The sequence below is a fragment of the Diceros bicornis genome, chromosome 18, assembly GCF_020826845.1.
Source record: "Diceros bicornis minor isolate mBicDic1 chromosome 18, mDicBic1.mat.cur, whole genome shotgun sequence".
NCBI classification, from domain to species: Eukaryota; Metazoa; Chordata; class Mammalia; order Perissodactyla; family Rhinocerotidae; genus Diceros; species Diceros bicornis.
Window position 1 is genome coordinate 61,885,566 of NC_080757.1, and position 15,562 is coordinate 61,901,127.

Here is a 15,562-nt window from a genome sequence, read left to right on the forward strand (position 1 = left end):
TGCCCTGGGCACTGCACAGTGTACATGGGCCACTAGTGAGTGTTCCCAGGAGTGACCTCGGGACTGTGTGTGTGGCCCTTTTGTAGAAGGCCAGCTGAGGTTTACAGAATGAAGCAGCTCGAGTGCCCGTGGCTGGAGCCTCTGCTGGAGCCCTGGCTGACCAAGCATCCTTGTCCTGGCTGTGGCGCAGACCAGCAGGCTCCTGAGTGGCCCTCAGATTCCCAGTCTTGTCCCGAGTCATGAGGTTCTGAGGGACACGCCTGGTGCATGTGCAGTGGGAGAAAGGAGTGACTTGTGAGCAGTGCTGAGTATAACTCCACCTGCCGTCTCAGACTAGGCCATAAAGGATATTTCATGTTGATCAGTAAAACTCAAAAATGAGGTTTTTGCCCAAAGTTCAAATATTTGTAAAGGATTTCATTGTTCATGTGGCAACCTTGGATCATAAAACTTTGAAAGTCCGATTTGACTCTTGCTGTCATTTTTCTCTGCCTGGTGAGGTTTGGAGACTGGAAGGAGGAGGAGATGAGGCGCCATGATGGAGCCAGCTCGGATGGGTACCTGGTGCACATCTTCAGACACGCGGCCAAGGAGCTGTTCAACGAGGACGTGGGGGAGGTCACCTACCGCACCCTAAGGTGCGCAGGACGGGGCAGCCCTGTCTGCTTGTGTGGTCAGTGCTGCCTGTCAGAGCAGATGGCCCCAAGCTAGCCATGTCTGTGTATGTGTGTGAGCGCGCGCACACACGCGTGTGTGGAGGTGCGTCTTTGTGTGCATGTGTGTGTTGGGGGGAGGCCGTCCTAATTTTAGAGTTTACACCAATCAAGATTGAAAGTGGCTTAGTGGTTAAGTGAGCGCTCTCCGCTACTGTCGGCCTGGGTTCAGATCCCGGGCGTGCACTGACGCACCGCTTCTCTGGCCATGCTGAGACGGCGTCCCACATACAGCAACTAGAAGGATGTGCACCTATGACATACAACTATCTGCTGGGGCTTTGGGGAAAAAGAGGAGGATTGGCAATAGATGTTAGCTCAGAGCTGGTCTTCCTCAGCAAAAAGAGGAGGATTGGCATGGATGTTAGCTCAGGGCTGATCTTCCTCACAAAAAAAAAAAAAAGATTGAAAGGCCTTTTTTCTGTTTATTCACACACTTTTATTTTTGCTGACTTCCAAACTTAGATTAGAAAAATATCCTCCAGCCACAGAAGAAGGACTCTATAGATCAGATCCATTTTGTTCATTTTATAGGAACAAAGACTTCCAGGAGGTCACCCTTGAAAAGAACGGGGAGGTTCTGTTACGCTTTGCTGCTGCATATGGCTTTCGAAACATCCAGAACGTGATCCTGAAGCTGAAGAAGGGCAAGTCGCCATACCACTTTGTGGAGGTCCTCGCCTGTGCCGGGGGTGAGACACGGGGCTAGGCTGAGCAGACCCCTCCACAGCCCCTGTAGGAAACGGGCCCTTGTTGGCCACCCAAGCCTCACTCAGCTCCAACGGCTATGTGGGAGCATGGACACTGCCCTGGTGGTTGTGACGTGACAGTCCCGTTTCTTTCCTCACACCCACATAGTAGAAAAGAGCAGGCAGTCACACGTCACCTTGGAAATCCCCTTGGGAGTGTGGTCCCAGAGAAGAGTCACTGCTTAGGCAGCACCAGGTGAGAGCCGGCTCGTGTGGCAGCTGGTACAGAGAGCACGCTTAAACCTGAGAGTTGAGGCACATGGGAACCAAGGCTGGCCTGGGTGGCTCAGACGGCCACCACCTCCTCCAGCCAGGTTCTGTCCCTGAGTGACAGGAGGGACCAAGTAAAAGATGGAGGCCAACGAGATGGGCTGGGGTGGGGGTCCCCCGGAAGGACTTGCTGGTGGAGTAGGTGTGGGCGTCAGGGAGGAAGGCAGCCCGTGGCCCCTGGTGGTCCATCCAGGCCCCCATGTGGCGACAGAGCTGAATCAGAGAGGGGATCAGGAATGTGCCATTCCACTCAGGTGGAAATACCAGGTGGGCAATTCCAGGTGCAAGAGGAGCTTGAGGAGCCGAGGCTGCGGTGGTGGGAAGAGCATAGATGGAGAGGAGCCGCGGCCACCTCACCAGGGAGGTGGTGGAGAACCCATGAGCATTTGGGGAGGGCAGGTGCAGGGCGCTGAAGGGAGAGAGGCGAGTGCTGGCTTCAGGGGAACACACAGCCTCGGAGTCCTTGTGCCAGGGGCACAAACGGCAGAGCCCATGGCCTGAGCGGAGGAGTGGACTGGAGGTGAGACGGCCAAGCAGTCCAGGCAGGGCCTCCTGGGGGGGCATCTGCACCTGCGCACCAGTTGGGGTGGGGGCTGGGTGGGACTCACCTGTGCCCTCTGGTTAGAGTCGCTCCCCCGTGGGGGAGCCAAGGCCAGGGATCTGAGGAGAGGCAGACCATGGAGAGGCAGCTCACTGGGAGAGTGGGCTGAGTCCTCTGCTCAGCTGAGTGTCTCTGAGATGTGAGGTCAGAAGTGCAGCTGTTGGGCGCTGCCGACAGATGAATGGGGAAAGGTTTGGCCAGGGTGGACCTTTGCTCCAAATCACTTTAAATGAATTTTTATCATATAATCATGACATCAACATGTCTGAGGGTAAGTAGCACCAATACCTAGGAGGCATATTCTTTATTCAAGCCATGGTATTTGGATGTATGGGGTCCTGGGTCCCCATCTCCCCTCCCCGCTGTAGCCCAGATGGAGGCCAGTGCACTAAGGCATTATGCAGACACCAGTGGTTTAGCTGCTTATTAATAATTTCTGTGCTCTCCTGGTTTTGATAAATTTTAAGAGAAATCTAGATTTGCATACATAGCCACCCAGTTCTAAAAGGTTGGCAAGTTATTTCAGTTTTAGGTAAAAACACTTTATGGGTGATGTAAATAGGTGAGAATAGGAAGCACCTGTGGCTGTGAGCCTGTGACTGGGGTTCTTGAGGCCTTGGCGGGGACATGAGTGTCTAGGGCCCAGCTCCAGGCTCTGGCCACACGATGCCATGCACTGCTGTCGTTCCTCTCCTGTTCCAGAACCATCTTCCCTTTAAGACAAAAGGAGAAAAAGAGTAAGCTCCCTGCGTGTCTTTCAGGATGCTTAAATGGCAGAGGCCAAGCCCAGACTGAGGATGGGCACGCCAACAAGGCCCTGCTGCGGCAGATGGAAGGCATCTATGCAGACATCCCCGTGCAGCCCCCGGAGACCAGCACCCGAGTGCAGGAGCTGTACCAGGAGTGGCTGGATGGGGCCGACTCCCCCAGGGTCCAGGAAGCCCTGCACACTGTGTACCAAGGCTCAGGGCACCCCGCTAACAGCCAAGACATCAAGTGGTAAAGGTCAAGAAGGCTGGGAGGCAGGTGCCATCAGCTGCCCAAGGAGGGAGGAGCTGCTGAGTGTGGGTATCAGAGACTTGATACCCACCTGAAGAAAACAGCTTGGCTTTTCTTCTGTTACTTTCGTTTTTCAGAATTCTCTGCTACCCCCATTTGTTGGCAGCTCCCTCATTCAGCTTGATGTGGTGCTATCCTTAAATACATGTGTGATTGGAATACTTTAACACAAGAGAACAATTTTCCCAATTTAAGTAGCCTTTTACCCTAAGACTGAAAAAATCCCAAAGAACAACAATGGAGCCAGACTACTGTCTTTTAGGATTAAAAAAATCCAAAAAGTGTCCTGTGAAGAGCTAAGACCCCAGAAGTTCTGATTTATGTACCTCAGAGAGATTTGATGTGGAAATAAAGACAGGAGGCATGCAGACTGCAGGTCGTGGGGACCGTACCAGCACAGTCTGCCTGCCTGGCTCTTATTTTTACCTACAGGTGTTATTCTTGAAAATGTTTTTGCCAGAACATGAATAACTTGCAACCTTTTGGAATCAAGGGGCTCATACACAAATCTGAATTTCCAGCTTTTCTTGAAAAAATCTGTTCTGGCAACAGTGGGCCACATTCCTCACTGCTGCAGTGGCCAGAGTGCAGTAGCAGTCCCCTCCTGGGACCAGACCCTCTAACTGTGGGGCCCGGTGGGCACTGGCAACTTATGCCCCAAACTCGCACTTTGACGTTGTCTTTAAGCTGAACTCACCTTGAGGTGGGGGAGGCCCAACAAGGGTGACAGGTAGTACAGACGAAGGATGGAGAATGGAGAGAGAGGCTGCCCTGCTCAGGCCAGGCTGTGTGGTCAGTCCCTCCCTGGGTGGGGTCAGGCAGGTGAGGGCCCTTCCGACCCCAAAGGTGGGTGAGACAGCTTCCTGATGGCCCAGCCTCCCCCCAGCTCCTCCCTATGGTCCTTCCCTCATACAGTGGGCCTGGCTCCGTGATTCGGTTCCGTCAAGCCCTCTGGCTGCGTGATGGGACCCCTCATCCTGCTCATACTGCTCATGTGAGCTCGCCTTAAGGAAAGAAGAGAGAGCAGTTTGCCCACAAACAGTTAAAACAGGGCTGGCAGACAACCAGAAATCTGCAGAATCATGGAGCTCCCCATCAGGGCGCATCCTGTGAAATGAAGCATCTGTGAAGAGGCCTCGAGTGGGTTTTTCAAAGCACTTGGATTTTGTTACCATGAGTGATGATGCTCATCTTGAACCCCTCAGTGCTGTAAAGCCTCAGCATGTTAGGTTTCCTTCATCTTATTTTGTATCATATTGTACCTGTCTGGATTGATAACTGGATATGTTGTGTGAAGTTGTGTAGTTTTTTGCTTTCAGTCTATATACAATTGGGTTTCCATTCTCTGCAGTAACTGATCATGGAATAAACAGTTGAAGAGTATATCTGAGTGTGGAATTCTGTGAACCAGATGCTGTTCTCCTCAGCCAGGGGCTGTTGTGTGCTCTGAGACTGGATCATCATTATAACTTGAGTCAGAGTGAGGGGGGCCCTGGTGGTCAGGCTGGTGACACGCGGAGAGAGTCTGCTAGTGAGCGGTGCCGGCCAAGCAAGCGGTGGAGGAGGACAGAGTAAGTCCAGATTCACGTCGCACCCGGCAGCTGTCTCTACAGGAATGCTGTTACCTGAGTTCTAGTGCTGCTAGCACCTCCAGTGGACCATGAGCGTGTCCAGGTTTGTGTGCATGTTGGCCATCTTAGTGAATGGCTCTGCTCCCCATGCCTGTGCTTTGTACCATGTTGCAGCCCAGATTTCTCGATTCCATTTCCACCTGGCCTGAGCGCCTGGGCCAGTTCCAGCCGGTGTAGACACTGGTCCGTCCTTCCCAGCTTTGCCAGAGTGAGGACTGCAGCTCATCCACTGTCCACACTGTCAGTTTGACACTGGCCTAGGGTGTTGGGCGAGGGCACTGCCTGTCTGCAGGCTCCTACGTTATGCCACTGACTCGAGGATGTTCTCTGGCCTCACCTGCTGGCCCAAGGCTGAGCAACAGAGGCTTCTAGACACACCCTGCAGTGAGAAGACCTTCACACTTGCATCTAGGATACTTGAGTGGACTGCTGCCCAGGCATGCAGCTCACTTGCCCGAGGCCACTTGGCCACCAAACATGGGCTCCGTCTCCTCAGGCCCAACCTTGGTATTTACACTCCGCTGCCTTCCACACACCCATTGGCTTCGTTCCCAGTCAGTAACAGCAGGCGTAGCACTGTCTAAAGCATGAACCCTCATCTCCAATGCCCAGGGAGGCAGAGGGCATGGTATTTTTGGACAGGCTGGACCCTGTACTTCCTGAATAAGGAAAAGCCAAATGTTTTGAAAACAAGGAGGGCAGGTGCCAGGACTGAAGTCTTATTTTAAGATTGAAATGCAAATTGTATATATACATACACACATGCAGATACACATCTACTTACAAATTTGGGTCTTGCTCAGTAGGTGGGCAAATGACCTACAAAGTATTGATGTCGATGAAAAGATCAGGCGCGCCTGTGGGAAGCTGCGCTCTTGGGAGCTTCTCTACTGCAGGACCACCTCACAGGTGCCCGTGGCAAGTCCTGGACGGTGTTCTTGAGCAGGTTTGCAGTAAGATTCAACAATTTGCAGCACCTAAAGAAGAGTGCGTCCGTGGAGCACGGTTCAGTAATGGTATATCCAGATGGGGGATTCGCAGTGGTAAATCATGGACTCGCTTCTTACACTGACAGGGAAATCTCAGAACCATACATGTGATATAAGCCCCTTTGGGTCTTTTTTTTTTTTTTTAAACACCTTTTGGTTTTTTTTAGGAAGATTGGCCCAGTGCTAACATCTGTTGCCAATCTTACTCTTTCTTTTTTGTCCCCAAAGCCCTAGTACATAGTTGTGTATCATAGTCATAGAGTTGTAGCTCTTCTATGTGGGACCCTGCCTCAGCATGGCTTGATGAGCAGTGAATAGGTCCACACCCGGGATCCAAACCGGGGAACCCCGGGCCGCCAAGGTGGAACATGCGAACGTAACCGATACACCGCCAGGCCAGGCCCCCTTTTGGTCTTTTTTTAAAGCCAAACTAGAGAGAAAAAATGGACGTTAAAAAGAACAGACAAGGAAATTCCAAACATGATTCCCTCTGGGGAGGGAGTGCTGCAGCACTGGGTCCTCATCTGAGGAGGTGGTGCCCAAGCTGGAGGAGACAGGGCAGACAAAAGGGCCACAGGCCCTGCCACAGGCAGGGCAGGTTCTACTGAGACTTGAACTCCAATCGCTGGATTCAAAGTCCAGAGTGCTAACCATTACACCACAGAACTGCGTACCACTCAGTCCACCATGGGGCGACCCTTGGCCTGAGCGTGCAGGACACACACACACACACACACAAACACACCGCTCATCAAGAGGGCAAAGTCAGGGGACAACAGGGGCACACAGGTCCTACAGAGACTTGAACTCAGAGCACTGGATTCAGAGTCCAGAGTGCTGACCATTACACCATGGAACCCGCTGCTGCCGTGTGCCCTGATGAGAGCACTGACAGATAGGGACACAGACATGGATTGGAAGGTCCACAGGCCGAGCCCTACCCACCCACCCCCAGGGACTCAAAACCAGAAAAAGTTAAGCTCATAGCAGAGGATGGTTTCGATCCATCAACCTCTGGGTTGTGAGCCCAGCACGCTCCTGCTGCACCACTCTGCTGCCCCTGGTGTCACCTGCCCAACTCTGAGGCAGGCCCAGCAGCCTCCACTGAGGAGGGCAGCTCTTGCAGGGGCCCAAAGGGAGTGCCCATTTACAAATAGAGTGGACTTTTGCTTTCCCTCCCTCAACTTCTTTCAGAGAGAACGCTCTGGATTCATGTCCTTTTCTGCTGTTAAAAACAAAAAGTAAAGAACCACAAGCTTCGTAGCCCAGAGTGTCCGTGTCCCTGGACAAGGGTGGCAGGTTCTGCACTGCGGTGGTGGTGGTTGGATTTTGGAAAAGAACAAAGATTTCTCCACATCATTTGAAAATGACTCCTAATTTGTGCAATTATGAGTAAACTATCCTTTTAATTCTGTTTTTTCTCTTGACCTACTTCTTCCCAGTCACCAAGGAAGCTGTTTCTTCAGAAAAAATTGCTTAAAATTAGTGTTAAGAAATTTTGCTGTTCAGCTTTATAATTTGAAGAAAAACATAAATAAAACCCTGCACTTTCAAAGAGGTAGAAACTGTTCCCCCAAGAACATTCTGGATATAAATCCTTTGGGAGAAAAATCTTTGAATTCATGTTGAACCTTTTCACGTAAAAAGTGTCCATGGAACTTGCCGCTGCAGATGAATAGGGTATCTCCTCTCTCAAGCCAACAGAAGCACCAGGAAAAGAAGCATAGATACTGAAACTTCTGGAGTCAAACTATGAGTATCAGCCAGGATACTCAAAGGACATGGCTGCAGGGAGTTTAATGAGCCATTTTTATGAACAGGGTTAAAAGAAGCCAACAGGGCAGTGAGCACTCCAACACTAGCCACAGCACTGTGTGGTCAGAATCTGGAGGCCTGGGAACAGTTCCTGGACCCTCAAGAGCTGAAGGTGATGGAGTGGGCACTGAACAGGATCTGTGGCTTTCCTTAGTGTAGCATCAACCCACAGCCAGGCATAAGAGAGCTGAGGAATACCCCAGCCTTTTTCTCCTCCACCTCCAATCTCCTTGCCAGTGCCTCCCAGTGGCTGCGGTCACTCTGCTCTCTAGCTTCCTCTTGGTCTTAGAGAAGAGAAAGGTACAGGTGGCTTTGGAGGGCAAACAGAAGCCATTCAGACCTACCGAAGACGACTATAACCCCAGATGTATGGCCACAACTGCCAAGAGCATTGAAGGGAGGGTGAGAAAGAGGGAGGACCTGAAATGAAGGCCTGGGCCAAGCCAACTGGCAGGGACTTCTGCAGCATTAGTGACACATCCAGCAGGGCACAAGGGGTGGCCCCTGGCTCAGAACAGCAAGACAGACTGACAGTTGCCGTGGGGTGTGAGGCTTCCTGAAATGCACCCACAGGGCTGTACTGTGAGCCTGAATCTCCACCACAAGGTCTAAAGGATTGTTGCTGAGCCCGATAAGTCCAGGCAGACAGGGACAGTTAGAGGCAAAAACGTGGCGACCAGGAGAAGACAATGGAAACCCCTCTGAGCAGCACATCTCATCAATGCCCCAGTGCAGGGACTTGATAAAACCAGATTGGAGGATTGGTGTCAAAGAGCCTTGCTGATGAGGTGTGAAGATGGACTTCTTAAAACAGGCCCAGAATTTGAGAAGATTCACATTCCATGTGAAAGCTCATCAGAACGTCTCCACTGTGGGAAAGGCTCAATCAGGTGGACAAGGTTATCTACACATGTCCATCAGACTCTTTCTCCAGCCACCCTAGTGATGCTTGCTTAAGCCCCAACCAAACTGGCTGTGGGGACAGGTAAGGAGACTATGCCCAGGCTCAACAACATGGACTCCTTTTTTCCCCCAGAGGCTGCCCTGGCTATGACTCCTCCTTATGTTTTAATGGCCAACTGAATCCCAATACTAGTTGTGGGGAAGAGAGAGCAGCCAGCCACCTGATGGCAGGTGACTTCACTGATCCTTTCGCTGCAGGAGCCATTAGAGGCCACGTTGGAATAGTCCTTAATTCTGGACGTGGACTTATTTGCTTTCTATTGGGGAGTCCCACTGTCATTGTGATGCTGGCTACCTGAAGGTTAACTGTAAATATTCAATAAGAACATGATTACTCTTCAACCTTGTTCCCAACACAAACACAGATGAAAAGAAGTTAACCTTGTTAATTTGCTGTTTTCTTGTTCAACCCGAGGGGTGACTCAAGGGTCACAACGGTTTATGAGCTTGTTTTGCAGAAGAAAAAGAATGCCTTTAAGGAAGTTAAAATCATCAGATAACCAGCCCCCAGCTGCAGTTGCCACCCAGAAGTCAGATTTCCCAAGGGTTTAGCTGGTGTGAAAGAAACACGGACTTCCTTTTTGTTTCTAGAAAGCTCCTCCTCCCAAGCCCCTTAGCTCTACCAAAACCCCCTGCTTTCCTCTTTTGTTAAGGCGGATTTGAGAGAACCTATCCTCCTGCATTCGCCTCTTGGCCAATTCAAATAAACATTTCTCCATCTGCAACACCGGTGTCTCAGAGATTAGTTTACTGTGCATCATCAGCACACAAACTTGAGATTAAGAGGTTTGGTATCAATTGCACCCTACACAACAGGCTCCTGGCCAAACCCCACGATTTACAGTGACAGCCAGCAACAGACAATGGGCCCTCTGCTGGTGGGAAACCATTTTTCTTTTCAGTACCTCATCATCCAAAGGCAGTGGCTCTACAAGGCAGTATTAGAGCCTATTTCCTCAAGACAGTCTTAGAAGTGAGATTACAGGAGCAAATCGAAGGAGCACTTTTTTCATCTTTCTGACAGACATCGCCCAATCGCTTGTGATGGGCACCTCCAGATTTCCAGCTTTCAGCCCCATGACCCTCGCAGGCAGAAGCCGGTTATTCACCCGCATCCCCAGCGCCTCGCAGCCCCCTCGCGTTTGAAGCGAAGAGGGCAGCAGAGACCGCCACCCGCCCTCGGCTGCGCCTTTCCGGTTTTGGGCGGTGAGCTTCTCGCCAGGCGCACCGCCCAGCCCGGCCGCCAGCTGTCACGTGGGTGACCAGTCACGTGGGCATCACATCACGTGGTCGTGCGTATATACGCGTCGCAGCAGCGGCGCGCTGCCACCCCGCCCCTCGCTAGTGCGAGAACGTTCGCGCGTGCGCACCTGGAGTCGAGGGCCTTGAGGAGACCCCGCGCGGTTGAGTTCCTGGAAAGGGGGCGGGCCTGGTGGTTTGAGGGGATAGGGCGACCTCCGAATGCCCCCTCTGCGGTCCCGCTGATTTCCTCACCGCTTTACCTCCGGGATGGGGTAGCCTCTCCCCCACCCCCTCCGGTGGACCCACTGCCCCCCGCGGACCCCGCCTCCCCCCGCCCCCACGTGGCTCCCCTCAGGCTCCGGGTGGGGGTGCCTGGGTCCGGCGCAGGTAGGTGGGGTCTCAAGTCTGTGAGCTTTGGAGCACCGTTTTTAAGAAGATTACGAAATTAGGCCTGAAGTGAGCGTTGATCAGAACCAGAGAAGCAGTCCAGGTGGTTGCGAAGCTACGGAGCCGACAACTGGCAATGAACCGCGCGGACGTCCCACGACTGGTGAAACCTCACTGACGGACGGACGGACGCTCAGATTTGCTTCCCGAATTTTTCGTGGGGCCTCCGATTGCCTCTCGACGCGGTGAACGATTCGGTAACTCTGTTTTTATAGAGCGAGTGGAAGACAGTTCAGCCCTTCCTTTCGCGGCGTCGGTCAGGCTTGGCTTCTCATCACTGACCGTAGAGAGGCCGTCGGCGTGGCGTTCTCCCTGGCACGACCTCCAGGGTGGCTCTCTTTGGGCTGGAGCCCGAGGGGCTGCGGGACTCCGGGCGTCCGCGCGCGGCCTGCCGTCAGCTGCGGGGCAGCGGAGGCCGCCCTGCGTGGAGCCCCCTGAGCTGTCCGCGGTGTGTGGCCCGGCGCGCAGTCACTCTGCGGAGGCCTGGTGACTCCTCAGGTTCTGAAGATGCTCACGACGGGGTCTGTCTATCCGGAGGGAAACCCTGGACGGTCAGCGCGTGCTCTCGGAGCACACAACACCGTGTAGCAGTTTTCCTGTTAAAAATGATTCTTTCGCAGTGTTTCCAGAACCCTCTTTGTTGTCTGCTGTGTGTTCTAATTGGTTCTCGGTAAACGAAATCACAACATTGAACAAATGCGTTTTCATTAACCAGGGTCGGGGGTCGTGCTGTGGTAACGGGCACCCTGCGGCACCATGGGCTGCGGCCACCTGATCCCTGTCCTGGACCACCACCTTCTCCTGCCTGTCACGTCGTGTCCCTCTGCTGTGCCTTGCTGTTCCGCGTAGCCCGAGTCTCACGTCCCTCGTCTCTGCGCGCTCATTCTCGTCATCCTGTTTTCTCAGCTCCCACCATTCTTCTCCGGCGTGATCTTGACCGTTAGTGTTTTCAGTTTCCATTGTGTCTGCTTTTAATATTTTGAAGTTTCTACCAGATTTTTTCTTTCACTTTTCTGTTTTTTTTCTTTCCAGTGAGATACTTCCTTCTGGTCATGTTTGAATTTTAGTATGATCAATAATTCTAAAAAAGTATGCAAAGTTAATCTGAACTTAAGGCAAACACAAGTGACAGTCATATGCATTTAAAATTGCCCCTATGTCGTACTGAGCTCCAGGTTGTGTGATAAAATACCATACACCACCGACAGCGACTTACTGGTGGATGTGTCACTGGAACACCCCTTTCTTCAGGCCCTTTTGCTCTGTCATTGCCAATTTGAGTGTTGTTGTTCTGAAACTTCCAGACTGTCAAGACAAGGTGCTTCAGATATGCTAAGGCTTGATCTAAAATGTGTAGCTGCAAAGACGTGACTTCTTGTACTTCATGCTTACTAGTGATGCTCTGCGGGAGTTTGCCCTACAAGCACAGGCCTTCTGAGAAACGGTAATAAAGGAGAAAGTTTGCTGCAACGATATGGCTACTTGTGTGGAATATGTTCCTGCATGAGGCGACTCCCATCCGACCAGCATTCAGGGGTACAGGTCCTTCACTCAGTTGGGATGTCTGATGTCGGGGGGATGTTACACAGACTGTGTGCCAACTCAGAGTATTTCACAGCTTGTTTGCCCTCCTCTCATGTGCTCCTGGTATCTGGGGCTGGAGGACAGGACCCTCTCAGCCAGGTGAGAGCCCAGGCAGCTAGCGATAGCACAGCTGGGCCAAAGGGACTGCAGACCCCCACGTGCACCCCCTACACACTCCTCCACATATCCCCAAGTCCACTCCAGTGCCACCTGTTCCAGGAGGGAAGGTGGAAGGAAGGTGGGCATAGCCCTGCCCGGGGGCCCCAGGGCTAGGCCTTGGACCTTCCCAGCCAGGCCGCCTCAGCCAGGGGTCCAACCCCAGCTAGTGACCCCAGGCACCAGGCTTCAACTCACCTTGTGAGGGTCTTGATGATCAGCCGAGGTGGCTGGGGGATTGATGGGTTGGTGTGTGTGAAGTGTCCAGAATAGCGTCTGGTACTGTAAGAGGTTAAAAAGGATGGCCTAAGTGGTCTAGTGTTAGTAGGAGCAGCAGTAGCAATAAGAGCCATAGTCTTGATCTCAAAATCTCAGTTCTGGCCACTGGAGACCCAGGTCCTCCTTCCCCACCTTCCACTCTCCGTGGGAGGCAGGGACCTTGACCCACTCACACCTCCAACCTTCCTCCCTCCTCACATACACACACATTTCTCTCCTGAAAACACCACCAGTGACCAAGAAACCCTTGCTTTGATCATGGCCAGTCAGCCCAGGAAAAGATTCCCAGAATCATTAGCTATTGGGGAAATACAACACCCTCTGGAGTGGCTGTGAAAAGTAAAAAGACTGACCTTACCAAGTGTTGAGAGGATGGGACGACTCGAACCCTCATACATGGCTGGTGGGAATGTAGAATGGTGTGGCCACTTTGGAAAACAGTCTGGCAGTTTCTTAATGTTTCTCCAAGAAACCTTGGTTCTTTTATTGGAGGATGGTGTTAGAAACAAGATCTGGATGTGCTCGTTGCTACTGGGGTGTCCCTGTTTCTAAGCCATCTCAGGGTACAGAGCTAGGAAACATAGGTATGTCCGCTAACCCATCTTAATAGTTTCTGTATCTATATGAAATGTAGGTTGAGATAAGTTCATACTGATGTTTGATGGAAGAAACACATGGTTTCTTTCAGCCCCTCCTTGCTTATCTGTAATTTACTCTCCAGCATGAGAAATCTTTGCCAACTTTTAAAATTGTGGTATTTGTCTTTTTCTTACTATTTGTTAGAGGCAGGATCCCTGTTTTCTCATTTTCCTGTTTCCTAAATGAAGCAGCATCTCTTATAGATGTAGCTCTCCACAGATGTTGAATTGAAATGGGTTTACACTGAGTAAAGGTTTGTTTAAAGCTATTTTGGATTGTTTTCTTAGCTAGTTTCTCAGATGTATGGTTAGTGGGTCAAGGCCATTTACATTTTTACAGCTTTGCTGTTTACCATCAGAATCCTCTCTAAAACGGTCACCCGTCGTGCACGTGTTCTGAGTGCCTGCTTTCTCCTCTCGTTCCCACCCCTAACCCGGGGGCCTCCAGGATGAGGAGGGGTTTTCATCTTGGTCCTCTGAGCTTCACATAAGCTCAGAGAAGGTTTTTGCTTGAACCAATGAAGAGTAATGATGGGAATAATCATTCATTCGTTATGTCACTTTCCCAAACTTACCCCACATCAGGCAAGTGCTAAGGCCAACCAGGAACTCAACCTCAGGGCTGAGTCCTGGCAGGAGAACACGTGCATGCACAACAGTTGTTCCAGACTGTGAGCTGGGAATGAGGCGGCAGGCAGCACAGCTGCTCCAAGGAAGGAGCAATTCTTGCGATGCGGGTGGTGGTTGCAGTGGCTGATGGAGGTGCCACTGGAGCAGGGTCTTGCATGCAGGTGGCTGGCATGCATGTGAGGGGCGGGAGGCCTGGAGAAGGAGGCTGGCTGTGTGTGGGGGAACCTGGGCTGCTGGTCCAGGTGAGGAGGGCTGATGGCCTGCATCAAGGCTGCCTCCCCTCCCTGGCCTGATGAAGGCAAGCCCGTGTCCCATTTGCTCACAGTAGGCCCTTGGTGTCTAGCACAGGGCCCAGCATATGGCCGGAGACAGGAAACATTTGTTGAGTGGATGAATGAATGAATGAATGCGTGAATGAATGAATGAATGAGTGATGAAGTAGCTCATGAGTCAAAGCCAGCCCAGAGGTTTAGTGCTCAGGAGATGGGAGGACCAGGGATGCCCAGACCAATGCTGAGAAACTGCAGGGAGCTCCTGGGTGGGGAGGTGTGGGAAGGGGGTGGCCCTGAGCTAAGGCGACAGAGACCCCTCTATTCAGAAATGGCTTATCACTATTGAATTCACATCTGTCCTGCTGTCTGCGTTTTGCATCTGTTCTGTGTGTGCTTTGGGGGATACCAGCTTCAGCACAGAGATTCAGAAATGTGGCCTGGAGAAGGAGATTCCTGGAGCACGATGCTAAGGGCGACTGGAGATGGGTCTGCGTGTGGCTGGCCATAGGACGCCAGTCACTACGAGGGCCACGTGCCTCATGCCTTGTCCTCCCAGGCAGGCCATCCCTGATTTTCTTTTCAGTTAGATAACATGGTTCAGAACAGAGAGGCTTGCAGGTAGCTGTGTGGAGTCTGCCTGCCCAGGGCACATTCTGGGGCTGCCTTGCTGGGAGCATGGCCTTCACCTAAGAGGCAAATACTCGTCGCCACACATGTGATGGCTTCTCTGACGTGTGTGAAGATGTTCATCAGCACACAGCCATCGACCCCTTCCTGCCCCAGGAGCACAGAGTGAGAACACACTTCCGTTTTTGAAGCTCTTGAGGGAGGTCCGTGCAGAAGAGGTTTTGATGGAGGCCTTAGGAACACACACTTTCAGGTCCAGTTAATATCAATAAATTTAAGGATTTTCTTGGTACTTTCTTTTAAAAAGTGGTATTATAAAATTTATCTCTGAGGCTGTTATTTGTTTAGAATGAAATTCAATTAGGAATGTATGTATCGAGGGCTGGCACGGTGGCGCAAGCGATTAAGTGTGCGCGCTCTGCAGAGGCGGCCCAGGGTTCGCCGGTTCGGATCCCGGGCTTGCACCAATGCACCGCTTGTCAAGCCATGCTGTGGCGGCGTCCCATATAAAGTAGAGGAAGATGGGCATGGATGTTAGCCCAGGGCCAGTCTTCCTCAGCAAAAAAAAAAGAGAGAGAGAGAGAGGATTGGCAGATGTTAGCTCAGGGCCGATCTTCCTCACAAAAAAAAAAAAAGGAATGTATGTATCATTCATCTGTAAAACTCACTCTTTCCTAAAGACAGGTGGGGTTTAAAATTTTACCAGTTTTTAACTTAAGTGATCCTAATTATGTTTTCCAACCTTAATTAAAACATAATTTTAAATTGAAATTACAAAAGTAAGACATACTTATTATTTTTTTATGGAGAAGGACACAATCCTAAGAAACAGGAGCAGCCCTTGTTAGCAGTTTGGTGAGTGTCGTTCCAGACTTTCTTGGTAACCAGGTGGCAGGT

At 51.5% G+C, this 15,562-nt stretch overlaps 1 protein-coding gene, 1 long non-coding RNA gene and 1 other non-coding gene across 8 annotated transcripts in view; 1 reads left to right on the top strand and 2 right to left on the bottom strand.

Moving 5' to 3' along the window:
• Window positions 1–4,775, top strand: part of NARF (nuclear prelamin A recognition factor) — a 25,846-nt gene extending 21,071 nt beyond the window's left edge. For 2 of the 6 annotated variants that reach the window (XM_058561967.1, XM_058561964.1), the window contains 3 exons: window positions 501–638; window positions 1,248–1,405; window positions 3,095–4,775. In XM_058561967.1, the coding sequence (XP_058417950.1) occupies window positions 501–638; window positions 1,248–1,405; window positions 3,095–3,336 (538 nt within the window). In that variant the 3' untranslated portion in view covers window positions 3,337–4,775. Of the gene's footprint in view, window positions 1–500; window positions 674–1,247; window positions 1,406–3,094 lie in introns of all 6 variants that reach the window. The other 4 variants (XR_009222771.1, XR_009222770.1, XM_058561968.1 and 1 more) reach the window with 4 other exon arrangements.
• On the bottom strand, window positions 1,335–9,916 carry LOC131417894 (uncharacterized). Its single transcript, XR_009222772.1, has 3 exons — window positions 9,696–9,916; window positions 5,808–6,000; window positions 1,335–2,500 (listed from the first exon to the last, which is right to left on the bottom strand). It is a non-coding gene; the product is annotated as an uncharacterized LOC131417894 (long non-coding RNA).
• TRNAQ-CUG (transfer RNA glutamine (anticodon CUG)) lies at window positions 6,800–6,871 on the bottom strand. Its single transcript has one exon. It is a non-coding gene; the product is annotated as a tRNA-Gln (tRNA).
• Window positions 9,917–15,562: the final 5,646 nt, after the last annotated feature.